Source organism: Apteryx mantelli, chromosome 22 (genome assembly GCF_036417845.1).
Source record: "Apteryx mantelli isolate bAptMan1 chromosome 22, bAptMan1.hap1, whole genome shotgun sequence".
Lineage (NCBI taxonomy): Eukaryota > Metazoa > Chordata > Aves > Apterygiformes > Apterygidae > Apteryx > Apteryx mantelli.
The window spans coordinates 13,865,828-13,882,667 of record NC_089999.1 but is presented as its reverse complement, the minus strand read 5'-3'; the positions used below and the strand labels follow the sequence as shown (position 1 = coordinate 13,882,667).

The 16,840-nt window shown below is 37.8% G+C and overlaps 1 protein-coding gene across 2 annotated transcripts in view; it reads left to right on the top strand.

Moving 5' to 3' along the window:
* NF1 (neurofibromin 1) overlaps window positions 1-16,840 on the top strand; it is a 111,429-nt gene that overhangs the window by 38,132 nt on the left and 56,457 nt on the right. The window contains exons 25-36 of one of the 2 annotated variants that reach the window (XM_067309669.1): window positions 543-659; window positions 1,201-1,382; window positions 1,504-1,715; window positions 2,380-2,541; window positions 3,088-3,191; window positions 4,078-4,213; window positions 9,114-9,176; window positions 11,137-11,295; window positions 12,173-12,270; window positions 12,423-12,569; window positions 12,971-13,117; window positions 13,447-13,557. In XM_067309669.1, the coding sequence (XP_067165770.1) occupies window positions 543-659; window positions 1,201-1,382; window positions 1,504-1,715; window positions 2,380-2,541; window positions 3,088-3,191; window positions 4,078-4,213; window positions 9,114-9,176; window positions 11,137-11,295; window positions 12,173-12,270; window positions 12,423-12,569; window positions 12,971-13,117; window positions 13,447-13,557 (1,638 nt within the window). The remainder of the gene's footprint in view (window positions 1-542; window positions 660-1,200; window positions 1,383-1,503; window positions 1,716-2,379; window positions 2,542-3,087; window positions 3,192-4,077; window positions 4,214-9,113; window positions 9,177-11,136; window positions 11,296-12,172; window positions 12,271-12,422; window positions 12,570-12,970; window positions 13,118-13,446; window positions 13,558-16,840) is intronic. The other variant, XM_067309670.1, reaches the window with a different exon arrangement.

Genomic DNA, 16,840 nt, shown 5'->3' with positions numbered 1-16,840 from the left:
TTAGTGGTATTATTTTTAAGGAAAAAACTTAAGGTTTGGAGAGCAGCATCACAGTTGTGTTTAAGCATAGTCTTAACTAACATGTCTCTGGAGGTTTTGTGGATTTCTTTTGCTTGTTTTAAGATCTACTGTTTTTTCTTTAATTCTTTTAATAACTTTTCTGATTTAACATTAGGATTGTAAATGTTTTATTTGCTAGATCTGTTTCTTCATACGGTGCCTTCTGAATAATAAAATCAGCAAAGATTATAGCCTTGAAATTGTATGTACTTTTTTGTTTTGTTTTGTTTTTTTAACTGACCATTTTGGTTTTTGGTTGTTGTCCCTAGTAGATGTACTTGATCACAGCTATACCACAGAATGTGATAGTTGTTGTCCTGATAGATATAACTTTTTAAACAGTTGCTCTGGTAAAGATTCTCCTCATCTGCAGTTAAGTGTATAAGAAAAAGGCACGTGGTCCTGGGAGGGAGAATTGGCAAGGGGAAGGAGGGACTAATTCTGCCCAACTGATTCACAGCTTCTTAAAATTTTCTTTTCAGAGATTTGGACCAAGCAAGTATGGAAGCAGTGGTTTCTCTTCTTGCTGGGCTTCCACTGCAACCTGAAGAAGGAGATGGGGTTGAGTTGATGGAAGCCAAATCCCAGTTATTTCTTAAGTAAATACTCTTCTAACTATTTTTGCTATACAATAACTCAAAAGTAGATGCATCGTATGACTCTTACTACAAAGTATACTTCTAGCAGAACTGATATTATCCAACCAGAAATTACTTCTCATCATCTTATTTCACAAATCTTTACCTTATAGGTTTATGGAAAGATTTTAATTTGGAAGGCAATTATTAAATTTGGTTTTGTTTCCTTTCAACATAGTTTTATGCTTAATTCATGGAATTAGCTTGCTTAGATTTTAGATTTTTGTCCTTGAAACTAAAATATATTTGAAGATGACTATCCGGAAAGATACACCTGTACAATTCACTTGCTTGGTCTGAGCAATGTCGTATGCAACTTTTAGGGCAGGTTCTTTGAAGGTTAGCATATGCTGCAGAGAAGATGCATGGCAGGAATGATGTATTTTGGGGGAAACATATGGTCTATTTTCTGCTGTAGGTAGATCAAAGATCATTGCTTTTGTAGAATCTGTTTTACTTATCCAAGAGTTTTTGTGGGTTTTTTTTTTTGTTTTGTTTTTAGATATTTCACTCTGTTTATGAACCTTCTAAATGACTGTAGTGAAGTTGAAGATGAAAGTGCACAAACAGGTGGCAGGAAACGTGGAATGTCTCGAAGACTGGCTTCGCTACGCCACTGTACTGTTCTTGCTATGTCAAACTTACTCAATGCAAACGTGGACAGTGGTCTTATGCATTCAATAGGTAAAGTAGTTAGAGATAACTGTGCATAAATGAATACATGATGAAGACATCTGTCTTTAATCTATGTTTACATTTTGCTTAGTAGTGCTGTTTCTTTTTTTTTCTTTTTTTTTTATATCAGGCTTGGGCTATCATAAAGACCTCCAAACAAGAGCTACATTCATGGAAGTCCTCACCAAAATTCTGCAGCAGGGAACAGAATTTGATACTTTAGCAGAAACTGTGCTAGCAGATCGGTTTGAGAGATTGGTGGAGTTGGTTACAATGATGGGTGATCAGGGAGAGCTTCCTATTGCTATGGCTTTAGCCAATGTGGTGCCTTGTTCTCAGTGGGTGAGTTGATTCATGCTTCTATTTATGTGCTGTTTTTAACATTAGGTGCATTTTATTTCCTGCATCTCTGAAAATGCTAAGACTTGAAATGAAAATCAGTGCAAACATTAAGGTGTAACAATAGCCTGCTAAAGAGAGGTTACACCTACTTTTCTTAATAGCTAATCTTTTTTGGTGTATTCCCTAAAAGTGTACTGAATCTAATTGTCTGAGATCTTGATTATAAGCTGCTGCTTGATAGTAAATTTTTAGTTAATGTGTAGGAGTAATTTTTTCTACAGGTATCATAATGAATGCATCTGTTTTGGCCAGTGTTATTTATTACAGACTGTGTGCTGTAATACAGACAGGTAGCACTGTGTTCTCTAAAAGTTTTTCAGTAAGGTGAATTGGGCTTTGTTATACAGCAGAATAACTGCTTATCCATCTGGACTAACCATTACAAATTTGTATAATTGATATCATGGGAGAGATTTTAGACAGAAAAATATCAAAGGAAAGTATTAAAAAGAGATTGTGTATGCTTAATTTGATATTCACGTGCAAGACTTCATAGCAAATTTAAAGCATTAGCACAAACTGCTTGATGGTTTTTCCTAATTTTTTTCTCTTAGTTGCTTTGACGCACTGCTAGTCAGATTAACATTTCATTATTTTCTTTAAGGATGAGCTAGCTCGTGTCCTGGTCACACTCTTTGATTCTCGGCACTTACTCTACCAGCTACTTTGGAATATGTTTTCAAAGGAAGTTGAACTAGCAGATTCCATGCAGACACTCTTCCGAGGAAATAGCTTAGCCAGTAAAATAATGACTTTCTGTTTTAAGGTATGTTACCTAATCCTTATCTCTGCTACAGATCACTTGAATTACAGGAAAATATAGTGTTTAAAAAAAAAAAAAGACTACCAAAATCCTGTGGTGTTAAGTACTTCTGATGTGTTTATGTAATGGGCAATTTAAAGTTGGGAAGACAAATTCTGAGGTCTTGTTTAGGCTTCCATTCCAGTTTAAAATGTTTTGTAGTACTATACAAACAGAGATGGGGAGTTGAGTCAGTCTTCTCTAAGCAAGAATCCTATCTGGTTATTATGGAGATCAATACAAAAATTTAAAATGACTTAGTTTTCTCTGAATTGTAATTGAAAATTAATAAAAATACAAGCATCTATATTCTACAATGCATGTAGAAGTTGATAACAGTTGTGTTCCAGAAGTGAGACTACAGTATAAAAATACTAATTTTAGAGAACTGGCTTATGCTAAAACAAATCAAGTGTTTTCAGCCCTGATAACGCATCTAGAATTTCTTCTGTGTTTCTGTGGATGGCTATTTTAATCTGGCCACATACTCTGATTTTCTTTTCTTCATAGGTATATGGTGCTACATATTTGCAGAAGCTTTTGGAACCTTTATTAAGGACTGTGATCACCTCCTCAGAATGGCAGCATGTTAGCTTTGAGGTGGATCCTACAAGGTTTGAGATACAAGGGGGGAGGACATGCATTTATTTATAAACTTGTCTCCCAGTCATCTTAGATACAGGATTCCCTTTTCCTTGTTGCAAATGTTTTTTCCCAATTTCATACTTTTCCACTCCTTGCTTTGCCAGACACATGCATTGTATCTGCAGTCCTTATAGCCAGGGAGAATTGTACAGAGCTGTCCAACACAGGAACTCAGTGAGATGAATGCTGCGGCATGTCCACTTTAAGCCCTGAGAGAGTAAGGAAGAGAGAGTCCTTGCTGTACCTCTTCTCCTACATGCTACCTCATACCTCTATGTAGGCTGCAAATGTGGGGGTTTCCAGTAGCACCTAAGAGCATCTGCTCTAGGTCATTGAATCAGTTACAGAAGAAAGGGACTGCGTGTGTGTTGTGTGTAATGTTTTTGCCTTAATTTCTCTCATGTCTCTTGAAGGCTTGGATTTAGTAGCTGTTGTTCTCTCACTTTGAATTCTCTCTTTAACTCTGGGACAGCTTTCCATATTCTTTTAAGTAGCTTACCAAAAGATAGGCTTCCTTTTTAAAACTTTAACTCTCAAACATCTGTGTCTGCCTCAAAAACTGCTTTTGGAGAAACCATCATCAAGCTGATAATGCAAACCTCTTGGAATATATGTATATTTCTTTGTATGGAATGATGTGCAAGAATCACATTTATAACTGTCTATTACTAAGTTTTAAAACTATACATAGTATATTACATAGTTAAAATATTGATGGAATCTTTTGTGTAAAATATCATTAATATTTCTATAGGATTCCTATTTACCCTGGGAAATAACGTTACCACTGAGCATACAATTGCAACTAATAAGGTCTACTTGAATGCTGGTCATATACTTATGGGTCTGTTTCAGGCTGGAGCCTGCAGAAAGCCTTGAAGAGAACCAGCGGAGTCTCTTGCAAATGACAGAAAAATTTTTTCATGCAATCATTAATTCTTCTTCGGAGTTCCCACCACAGCTTCGCAGTGTGTGCCATTGTTTGTACCAGGTATGCCTGAATGGAGGGTTTAGATCTTCAGAGCCTGATTTTTGATGTTGAAGTAATTATAAAAATCAAAGTTTTGGTTTTACTGTTTTGGCAGTCTGGAGCTTGGCCCAGTAGTGGGACTATAATGGGCATAGCTTAAAGACTGTTTCCAGAGACTTGTGAAACAACAGAATCTAAGCTTAGGGGCTTAACTGTGTTTTAGGGTTTGGGCTGGCAGTCAGGAGGTGACTTAATGTTATTTTTTAAGGAATTGAATCACAGCTAAGAACTCAGAGCTAATAAGACAGCAACAATCTCAGTGCTTTAGCATCTCTGGGAGACTAAAGATTAACTGTGGACGTAATGGGTGTAGTTCCTTTTATCAGTTTATCATATGAGTCCTTTATTGGGAAGGCAGCAAAAAGAAAATCGTCACTGCTGGGTTGAGAGATGCAAAACTAATGTTTTGAATGTAAAAGCAGTGTGTGTGTTTACTTCTTATTTCTGATTTAATTGGTCCTATGTAAAGGCAACATATTATCCAAAAGTCTTATAGATCACATCCCTGATAAACGTTAACTCTATGAATAAAGTCGCTACTTGTGCAGCTGCTGATTTTAAATATTTTTTGTTCTCTGCATAAAGATAGAATTACTTCGAGTATTTATCTCTGAAGTGTTTTTTTCAAAAATAATCTATAAAAGTAATTATTCAGGCCACTTCTCCAAGAGTATTATTTAGTCATCCAGGTGGACGCAATCTCATAGTTTGATTTTTTTTCATAGAAAATGTGTTTAAAAGAATATAAGGTGCTCACAGAAGAAAACCTATATGGACTTCAGTGGGACTAAAGTAGTTAGGACTCCTAAATTTTAGAAAATATGAATTTTAAACAGAGTATAATGGAAGGAAGTACGGATCTAAAATGCTGTTGGCTATATTCAGTAGAGAAATACATGTGTGGTTGTGTGAGCTTCCTGAAACCAGCTGGGTCAAGACGCTGCATCATTCAGGCTTCGTTCTGGTCACGCTCTGTCGTGTCTCGTAGTCGTTTTCTGGATGCAGGGGTCTCTAGCTTCCGGGGGGCAGCTGTAAGGAAAGCCATTAACTTGTAGTACTGGGAAGAATGTCCACTAGCACGTGATTTAATAAACATAATTAGCCTTGTAACTGGGACGCTACAGATGCTCTGTACTTTTGAGGATGGCTAGGTATAGATGAACTCCCTGTAGCTGAGAAGTAGAATGAAAGCAGGTATGCATTTCAGTTTATAAAGTGAACTATCTTTCTGCTGATAAGGGCTGCACACGTTCTGATGGAAGTACTGAAGAGCTGCCCGTCTCCTGCCCCATGCCTGGGAGTATGTTACCATGTGCCAGGGGCTGCTCTGCTTTCATCGAATGAGCGATGAAACATTTTGCAAGCAGGGAGCGTTGAGGCATTGTTCGAAAGAAATTCATCAAATAAATAAGAGGAAGAGAACCTGCAGGAGGCACAGATATATTTACAGGGCTCTTTCCAAGAGGCAAGTCAGTAAGGCTGCCTTCTTGGCTTGGCTGTCACGTAAGGTTTGAAAAGGAAAGGCGTCAAACTGGGACCACCCCCTTCCTTGCTTGCTTCTGCTGCCATCTACAGATGATGCTTACAGGGAGGAAACCTTCCTGAGCAGCGCGCTGTCCTCTGCCGACTAAATTCCTCTGGAGCGGTACTTTCCTGTCGCGGTGCCCGCGCTCCCTCGCCTCCGTACCTGGCCTCCGCTGCGCCCGGGCCCGCGGCCGCTTCTCGCTCTGCAGCGGCGGGTTGCCGAGCCCAGCGTGCTCGCGGAGCTCTCTGCTTTGCTGTGTGTTGCTCTGCTGCGTTTAGCTGATGCTAGAAACTCCAGCGGGCCACGTCCCTCCTGCCCTCAGGATTCACAGGAATTATAGTTTTCAGCCCTTTTGGGGAAGGCGGTCACGGAAGAGCTACGCAGAGCAGAGACTGCAAGCTACGGGCTCAGTTAAGTGTTGTGGAAGAGCTATTTTTGGCCTCTCAAGGAGGGACTTGTGTCTCAGGGTCTAAAGTAAAACAGGGAAAATAGATGTCTGAGCTGTTTGGAAGGAAGGAACACAAGCTGTCATGCTTAGTTGCATGTGGCGATCACTGTGGAAAATGAAAGTATTCTTGTCTTAAATTACAGCGAAGCAAAACTTTAATGCTGTTAGTAGTAATATTTATTACTAATTATGAGTAATAAGAGAAGTTCTATGCAGTATAGAATATTTTTATTTTTTATAGCGAGCACTGTATTAATAAATGCAACTGCCGTGATTTTCAGCCCTTGGAATTGAAAAGCGCTGATTTGTATGTTGTGCCTGTTGTGACTCTTGGCTAGTTGCTGTGAGTTGCTGGAAGGCCTTGGGCGCACGAATGATGTGCTTTTGTTTTCACCGTCAGGGTTTCGGTAGCTGGCTTGGAAAGCCATCGGTTCTCTGTGTGACAGCGGTGACAGGGAGGATGTATCCAGGGTTTCTTTGGGGAAACTGGGAAATGAGGGGGGCAAGTTGGTTTCCTTCGAGTTCAACAGTCGGTCTCACAGATGTTGGCGGGGAGCGTATTTAAGTGTTGTCTACTGAAAAAGGTCAGCGAAACCCTTCACTGTTGCTTTGGTTATTTGCTGTTACTTTGTACCACATCTTTTCCTAGGATAGCTTTTGTGTGCTGCTCCTAGGATATATCAGACTTTTATTTCCATTTCAGAGATAATTTGCTTAAAGTTGTTTCTGTGCAAACCATTCTTAATTTCTACATTAAATGGAATTACTAAAATATGTGTACACCAAAGGGTATTGTCTAAGACTCTTCTCTGAGAGCATCTCAACACTTACCATTTTTAGTGTTGCTTCTACATTGTTTTGGTAACACGGGTAGTTTGTTCATGAAACCAAATGCCTTACTGGGCTTTGCCAAACATACACATGGAATTATCTGGAAAATCTGAGTTTATTTTTTAAGTATTAATCAGACAATTGGATCTGGTGAATTTGAATCTTTCAACAGGCTGACATTCCGCTTCAACTTTTACTGCTTTGACCGTTTCTAGTACCATGTATATTTGTGGACAAATGTTATGTACATCACAAATAGTGTAATAATTCGTTCTGTACATTCATATTCTAGAGTTTTGAACAGACTGGTCAAGGCTGCCTTTGTCTGAAAGAAAGTACAATTAAAATCTGAATATTTTGTATGGTTCTCATGACAAAAAATGGATTAATACACTTAGGGAACTTTTATAAGGTAACTGGCTACCTTCCATCCCAAACAATGGTGTAATGGTAAATGAGACTGAATTTTGCCCCATCTCTTTTTATGCTCATACGCGGAGTCCTAAAGTAAGTGTGTGCAGCAAATACTGATCAGATGCATTCTATAAATGATTTGCAACTAGTTCCAATTAATGTAGTGATATCACAGAAAAGCAGGTTATGTATTTAGTTGGATATTGGGGTCTACACTGGCTGGTGGTTGTTTTTAACCAGAACAGAGCTATTTTCTTGTGGAAACATTATGCAACTAAGTTTTAGTGCTCTGGTTACTGTGACAGATTCACTCTTGCTGGTTTTCAGGTAATACATGTTCCACAGTGGTGTTATGAGGTCGAGAACAAACCTGGTTGAAATGCCTCATACAAAGAAATTGTGCTGGCTTTTTCATAAAAACGCATGCAAACACATCATTCTTCTTCATAAATAGGGGTGGAAATTTGATTTACTTTAAATATCTTAGCCTAATAAATGGAGCATGTATAAGACTGCTTCAGAGGTTAACTGAGTTTCTTTCTAGAAGGTATACGAAGTCAATTTTGGCAGGCGCACCTTTGTTTAAATATTAATAGTTCTTGCACAAATTTGAACTATGTAATTTTAACTTGGTTAGTGTCATTTTTTTTACTACTTGTTAACACTTGCTCTTCACTCTGTCACGTTCTTAAATTGTAGAAATTCTCTTCCAGTTCTTTTCTGTGTGATTCTCTGAAGTTTATTTGAACTGCTGGTGTGTGTTTGCTCTCAGCCTGCTGAATGCTGCCACCTTTCTGTTGGTACAGCTCCAAGTTCTGTTTGGTATAGGGTTTTTTAGTGATGCTAATTTACTATTTCAGCTAATGCGAAAGATGTGGGATTGAGCCACTGGAGCTCGATTCCCCTCTGTCCAGGGGGGAGCAGGAGGCAAAGCTGACGTACTGTCTCAGCTTGCTCAAATCCTGGTGTGGAATAGGAGTGTAATGCTTCTTGGTGGGTCCCTTTCCACTGAAATGAAATTCAGAAATAGAGACAATCAAGTCAGATGTCTTGATTTGGAAATCTATAATAAATTAGGTGTAGACCTGCTGGCTTTTTTTTCCCTTCTTTTTTTCACAGAAGTGTTTTACGGCAGTGTTTAGCTATCAAAGTAATAAAAACTGTGATGACTCACAGACCTAACTAAATTGAAGGACACACAGAGAAACATTGGGAAGACTTAAAACTTTAAATTTATTTTAAAAGTAATGTGTATCTCAAAGGTGTAACATTTTAATATTTCAACCATTAAAATTATTTGGGGATGATGAAATACATTTGAAAGCTGAATATACCATTTAATGCCCAATATTGTATACCATGAGCACATTAATGTGGTTTGACTTTTAATCTAGCCAGAAATAGTAGAAATGATTGAAACGCAACATTTGCTTGTTTTGTATTTAGTGCTTTGTAAATAAGATTTAATAAAAAGAATGTGTGGAATAAAAACTCCATCATCAGTCTTTAGTTTATATATTTCATTTTCTGTTGGTTATGTTTGTTACATTTTACTGTGTAATTTATGTACAAGTCAACATTGGTTTTTTGTTGCTGTATGTAGTTGGTGCTGTGACTTGTTTGTGCTCATCTCTGTTCTGTAGGCAACTTGCCACTCTCTACTGAATAAAGCTACCGTAAAAGAAAAAAAGGAAAACAAAAAATCAGTAAGTTTGGAGACCTTTTTATTAGCCATTTCTTTCAAAGCACAACAGAAATCTTTTGCTGTTTGTTCAAAACATCTTCACTTCAGTCTATTTGACCTTCACTGTAAAATCATTCTACTAATTCTGGCACAAAATAGCTTCCATTTCAATTAACACTGGAATTAAGTTATATTTAAAAATATTCTCTGTGTGCCTATTTGAGTAAACAGAAAGACATGTTTAACCTTACTGCTCAGTATTTAATATTCTGATTCTTCTACCTTTGCCACCATCTTCAAATCGAACAAAAAAATGCAGAAGGAAAATGTTTTCCTTGGTTTTGGGGAAAGTATGAGTCTGTTTAATTGTTTTAACACTTTGGTGGATAACTTGACTGCAGCTTGCATCCTGGGAGAAGGACAGTTAACACATATGGGTTACCGGAAGGAATAGATACTTATGTGACTTGCTTCTGATATATTTTCCTTTTTTTGCCTTGTGACTATGCAATAAAATTTAGTATTTGTATTTATTTACTAAGATAAGACAAGCAGATTTCCCATTTTAAGTATCTCACTGTGTTAAAGACAAAAGTTTAGGCTGTCAGCTTAGTTATATTGTTTGTTTTTATATATATGTTGTTAGAGTGGTGTCCTGAAAGGCTAAGATTTATACTTTTCTTTTGACAATGACCTCAGAATACAATGTATGAATACTCTGAATAAAACAGAGGCAGAATGGAAATTTAGACTTTTATTAAATACTCCCTTATCTTTTTGCTGTAACTGAGCAGAACAGTAATTATGTTTAAATGCAAAATCATTGTGCAAACTAATATTTTACAAGAAAATGTTATCAGTAATTATATCACAAGGTAACTGTAAATGAAGTTGCTATTGAAATAAAGTGATTCTTGATATATTATGTATGTGCTAATAGCTTTCTCTGTTTTCTGAAGAATTTCAATATGATTTGAGATTGCACTAGTCATGTTTTACAGTATTTTAGTAAGATGGGGTTTGTTTTCTTAAATTTTTTTAAACAATGTAACTCCTGGAATATAAAACCTGATAAGCTGATTATGAGCAAAGTAGAATCTGACTCGTTACGATTAATCACTGTTACTTGTACAAAGATACACACGTTGGTATTGAATCTTTATAGAACCACATGTAGTGTATTAAAAAATGAGAACAACATCCCACCCATTTTTTTTTAACCATTTCAAAAAATACTATTTTTTTTCATTTTAGGTAGAAAAGAAAAATATCTTAAATCTGTAGTTCTTCTTGCAAATTCCCGCTAGGTGATTTTGGACAGCATATTTATAGGTAGAGAAGAACCCTGGCCAAGCGAAAATTTTCCACTCGGCTCTGGATCATGCTGTCTTTCCTTCTTTGGCAAATCTGCTGAGATAGGATAGGTCTGAAGAGCTTCTCCAAGTATCTCCTTCCCTCAAATTTAAGTAACTCCTGAAGCTTTACAGCATAAACTTTATTTTTGGAGACGCTCTTGTGAGTAATAGTGAAATTATAAGTACGCAAGTAAAAGGTCAGAGAGATGGAAAGGAGTTGCTTGCGTTTGCTTGGAAGACTCTGCCTGCCTGAGCACAAACACGCGGCGCTCGTCCGTTCTGCGTTCAGTGGCAGGGTCCTGGAATTAGGTGGTCAGTAACTTTGAAACTTGCTTGCTTGGCTTTGTACAACTGCAAGCGTGGTATTTTCACACTAACGAGAAAGTTTGTATAAAGCTGAAGTAAAATTAGACAGTGTCCGGCAGCGCCCCCCGGCCCCCACTTACCCATTTTTCCCCTCTTTTCTGACTGGTGTACGATGCAAGTCAGGCTAATCCTCCCCAAACGTGTTGATCTTGAATGGTGTGGAAAGAGTACTTAAAACTGGACTACCGTACAAGACTTTTTTTCAACTTTTCTTCCCCTTCCTTTAATGCAAAAATATTTTTTATAATTCTCAACCTCTAGGTTGTTAGCCAGCGGTTCCCGCAGAACAGCATCGGAGCGGTCGGAAGCGCTATGTTCCTGCGGTTCATCAACCCCGCCATCGTCTCCCCTTATGAGGCAGGGATTTTGGACAAAAAGCCTCCACCGAGAATTGAAAGGGGATTGAAACTGATGTCGAAGGTGAATCAGCATATGTTTTTATTTGCTCGTACTGGGTGTTCTGTCTGATTTGCTTTCTTTCATTGAATAGTTATGAGAAAATTTAGTTCAACTTGTAGTTATTTGTAGCAAAGACTATGTTTATTTGAACTGTAGTTTCTATGCTACGATTATACATCATAATATTAATGTTGTAGCTGACAACAATCTAACTATTATGGGAAAAGGTCTGTATGGAAGAGACATTTTTCCAAATTGGGTGTAAAATAACAGAATGCCTTCTGGCATCTTTCACTTGAGCTTCTAACCTTACTTAAAAATAAATAAAGAAACTAACATTGCTTCTTGAATAATGAGAATTTTTGCAGCCAGATAGTGATTAAAAATTCATACTAGCTCTAAAGAAGTCGTTCTTGCTATCCTTAATCTCAAGACTTCTGTCATGTAGTACATTTTCCTGCAAATAAGTAAATAAATAAATGAAGGCTTAATGACGATGTGTAGACTTTGTGGCCTGTGTATATTATCCATTTTAAAGGTTGAGAAATTGTTATTTTCTTTACGTATATGCTACTGCCTTTAGATATGTCTGTAAAATTTCCAGAAGAAATAATAAGACTAAACAGTATATTTGAAAGACTGTTTCTTTTCCTGTTATAAACTCGATTAAAGTTCATAAATAAGTGAACTTATTTCTAATAGTTCCATAAAAGAAAATATTTTGAAAGTGAAAGTGTAGTGAAAGTATTGTATATTTACTGGTTTGTGTGACTTTTCTTTGTTCTGAAGTTTCACAATAAGTTAAAATGGGTATTTCTGACAGTGAAGTTACACTGGCAACCCTAACAGTTGATACATTAAACCTATATGTGGCTTTATCTGTCTTTTTGTCATTTAGATACTTCAGAGTATTGCCAACCATGTCCTGTTTACAAAAGAAGAACATATGCGGCCTTTTAATGATTTTGTCAAAAGCAATTTTGATGCAGCACGAAGGTAGGCCCTTTGGAAACTTAGGCAAAGAACCTTTGTCACGTGTAACCCATGAGCGGGAAAGCGTGCTTATAGCCTTTCCCCTTGTCTTGAGACTGCTCAGCTGCTTTCCCTTCCCTTCCGTGCTTATGGGAACAACTGGTTTTCAACTTCAGGTTTTTCCTTGATATTGCATCCGATTGCCCAGCTAGCGACACCGTCAACCACAGCCTGTCCTTCATCAGCGATGGCAATGTGCTCGCTCTGCACCGGTTGCTGTGGAACAATCAGGAGAAAATTGGCCAGTACCTTTCCAGCAACAGGTAAGATTTTGGAGATTTTATGGAGAAGGGAGCTGCTGGTGGGAAATCAATATTTTGAAATCCTTTCAAATGCTTTTGTAACAATTACTGAGAAGAATGTCGTGGCAGAAAATCTCACCTTTGGAAGCTTTTTTTGTCTTACTGACAACCTGTTGTTGGGAAATGTGCATAACTGTTGCCGTCTTTGCTGCCAACCTTTTGTGCAAGCGTAAAATTGTATGCCAATGTATCATAACTTTTGTAACATTTGTTACAGGGGTAACATTTTTCTAATTTCTTCAGTGAACACAATTTGCTTTAAAAAAAAATTAGCCTGTTCAAGGTAAAGAAAGGGTATTGGACACAAATCAAAAATGCTGAGTGAAGAAAGACTTGTCTTTTAAGTAATCTGCTGTTTCTAGGGACCACAAGGCTGTCGGAAGACGACCTTTTGACAAAATGGCTACTCTTCTTGCCTATCTGGGTCCTCCGGAGCACAAACCTGTGGCAGACACCCATTGGTCCAGTTTAAATCTCACTAGTTCCAAATTTGAAGAATTTATGACAAGGTAATGAGATTATTGTGGAGGGAGAAACGCCTTGTGGGTTTTTAGACTTTAGCATGTCAGGTATTATAAGCAGTTATCGTTCTAGCTTTCATTTTGAGGGGGAGTTTAAAAAGCTGCCTCTACAAATACCTTTTATGTTTTTGAGTATAAGATTTTAATTTGTGGATCCAAAATTAAATTGAAAACCTGAAAAAAACAGTAATTTGTACAGTTTTAAAAGGTTCAGAATTGTGTGAACTTATTAATACTTTTGTCTAAACATATAAGTAAAGAAGGTTTTTTTTGTCAAGTTGCTTGTGAAAAGTTGATATCAATGTACCGCTTTTTAGGCATCAGGTACATGAAAAAGAGGAGTTCAAAGCACTGAAAACGTTAAATATTTTCTACCAAGCTGGGACATCAAAAGCTGGCAATCCTGTTTTCTACTACATTGCTCGGCGGTAAGGAAACTTTCACCTCCCCTGTCTAAAATAAACTTGTAAAATCAAAAGTATCAAGTTTATCTAGGAAAGGGACACCAACTTCTTTACAAGAATCTGAGAATAGCTTATTTCTTAAATTTTGGTGATGGAGTATTTTTGAATTGAGATATTTTCTGATCAGAACTGCCATAGTTTTTCCATCCAGTAGTACATGAGTGCCTGTAGAAATGTACCTGAAGTTTTAAATAATTTTATTGTTTTTCACTGTGTAAGTTAACTACATCTACATCACATTACTTTAACCCTTCATCGGTGATTTTACTGTCTTTTTCTGAAGTACAAAATGAGCAAAAAACTAAAACATGGGATAAAATTTCTCAGAAATCCCCATATCCCTTTTCCAAGAGTGATACAAATGTTTAGAAGTTTCATGCATAGTCAATAGTGTGGTGTTACATCAGTTTTACCAACGTGTTCTAAGAAAGTAATTCCATGATTTTGAAAATGTTCGAGGTGTGTGAAAATATCGCTAAGTGATGAGAAATGCAAATGCTGAAGTGTGAACTACAAGTTTTGCAAAAGACCATGTTTTTTCAATTAGGCAAGATTGAAAGCTTTAAGTCTTCCCTACTCTGGAAGATAATGATTCATAACAATGAGTAACATACGCTGCACTACTGAAAAATTTGGGAAGAATATCCCAGAGTTTCATATTAATCACATTAAAGTCTAAGTCAGTTACCTCTGTTCAAAAAAAAAATTAAAAAAAATCTGTATTTGATTGAAATAAAGCAAGGCTGCAATTACAGTAAGTATGTAATTTAAACTAGGTATTTAAATCTAGTTATTAAGTAATTGCACTATGAAATCCATGGAGTGAGGACAGCGTGTTCAAGACAGTATCCATAATAATTAAACTCAGTACTAGACGTCATTCTCAGACTTCTTTAAAAAAGCAATAATCATTGTGCTCACAACCAAGTGATAAGTGCAAGGAAAGGCAGAATGGTAAAGACAGATAACACCAGAGCTGTCGTTCCTTTTCTCTGTGCTGTCGGTGGTGCTTTTGCCGGTGGTGACGGTGTTGCTGGTGAGGTGTGGGCTGGTTTGGCTGTCAGTGGGGTGCGTGGTGGTGGTGCCGCTGAGGCCGGGGGAGTTCCCACTGGCACTGGCTGGGGTAGCGAGGGTCATGTTGTCAATGAGGTGTTTACTGGTGCTGGTAGATCTCGCGGGTGTGTTGGGGTTCGTGGTGGTGGTGGGATTCTGGCCGATGCTTTTCGTGCCAGCGGGGCTCTCGGTGTTGCTTTTGCCGCTGTTGCCAGCGGGGCTGTTGCTAGTGCAGCTGGCAGTAGCTGAGCTCGTGCCGGTGGCACCGCTGCTGGTGGAGTTCATGTGGTTGCTCTGGGGCTTCTGCTGCTGGTGGGGTGTGCGTCTGGGATGCCGGCGGGGCTGCCGCTGGCGCCAGCGGGGTGCTTGCTTGTGAGACTCCTGCTGATGTTGTGCTTGCTTGTGGCATGGTTAGAAATGGTTGTGCTTGGGGCTCGTGTTTGAGCTGCTAGTTGGGGAGATGCTGGGGGGGGGAGCTCTTGATGGTGGCGCGAGTGCGGCTGTCCACGGCGTGCTCCTTGCTGGTGGCACTGCTGCTGGGGGCCAGTGGTGGCAGTTTCATTGGTGGTGCCTCTTGCAGTATAAAGCGTTGTTGTGAGCTGAGGAGGTGTCATCAGTGGTGAACTTTCTGCAGTCCCTCTGAGCTCACGTAAAAACTTGAGAACAAGCAGAGCAAGCCACTTCTCCAGCAGCATCTTCTGTTTGTATTGAACGATTTACATAATTAGCCCATACATGCTTGCAAACAAGGCATTTTGGGAATTTACTTATTTCTAAAGGAAATCTTATCTAATGTGAATTTAAGATTTTTTTATTCAATTAAATAAAACTTTTAATCCCTACTTTTTTTTATTCTTATCATTTTTCATCTTTCAGTTGTGCTTTTTTACTGTTGTAGATTGAGTACTCAGGCTGAAACTTACTTTCCTAGAAAATTTGTGCTCTGTTATACTATATGACTTTTATCATATCCCCCCTCAGAAATACTGTTTTTCAAATAGGCAATTTTCAAGTAGACAGCAACTTTAAGAATTGGAAAATTTATTTAGTGTTTTACCACTGGATAATAACTGAACCTTATTCCAAATTCAGGTTGAAGGCCAAAAGCAAGCTTTGAGGAACCTTTCTGAATATAACCTCTAACTTTATAGTTGAGTTCTGCTGCTTAAATATAGATTCCTAGGCATGATGCAATTAGAAATCCAACAAATAAGTATATGTTCATATTTCTTGTATTATGTTTTTGATTTTCACAGCAACAAACAAAATGAACTTCTGTTCAATATCAGTGTGGAAGGTAAAATAAATTTCAAACTGTTTCTTCCTTCTGGGATTTTGTAGTCATGCCAGAGGGGTTTTTTTTTGCTTTTTTAAAAAAAAAAGGGGGGGAAGGGGGGGAACAACCAAAACCCCTTGCTGTCAAGCAGGTAAGGTAAGGAAGAAATGCTTAAATTCTGTTAAATTTGTAGCTGTGAAAGTTCTCAAACTCTTACATCGCTTTTAGGGAGACTTCAGGCTTAATGACATTCAGAGGTGGAAGAAAAATGAAAGTATAATATAGCTGTTACCATTTGGAAATAAGAGATTTTGTAGCCGTTAAAGCGAAAGGCCTGGGCTGCTTGTCGTTTCTGCACTTAAAGAGTGCACAAGCCCATGCCAATCGAAGGAGCAGTGACCAAGTAGCATGAAGAAACTTTCGTTACATAAATTTTGTGTTCTTACCTACTTTACATAAACTTTTTTTGCAGTGATTTATAGCTCTAAAATAGAAACTCTATGAGAAAACACTTATACAAATCAATCTTTAGCTTCCCCCTCCTTTTATTTGGGGAAAAACTTGGGAAATTGCCTTCATTTGACTTGACTCCTTTTCTGCACCTTCAGCACTCTTGACTCATTGGATGGAGTGGAAGGAAACCAGATGAGTAGGGCCACTTACCTTATGCCCTGATTCTGTGTCTTTAAAAGCAGTACTAAGCTTTTGTGACCTCTTTAAGGTCTTTGAGTCACCTTTGAGCCTATTGTGCTGGCTGAAATGGGTCTTCACAAAATCTTAAATGAAACTTCACCTTGCAGTATTAAGTGACCATATGAGTTTCTAACAGTAATTAACTTGTATTAAATTAGATTATCTTGTGCATCTTTCACATTTCACAACTAAATGGTTAAAAAGAGGGTTAGTTTATGGAAATTT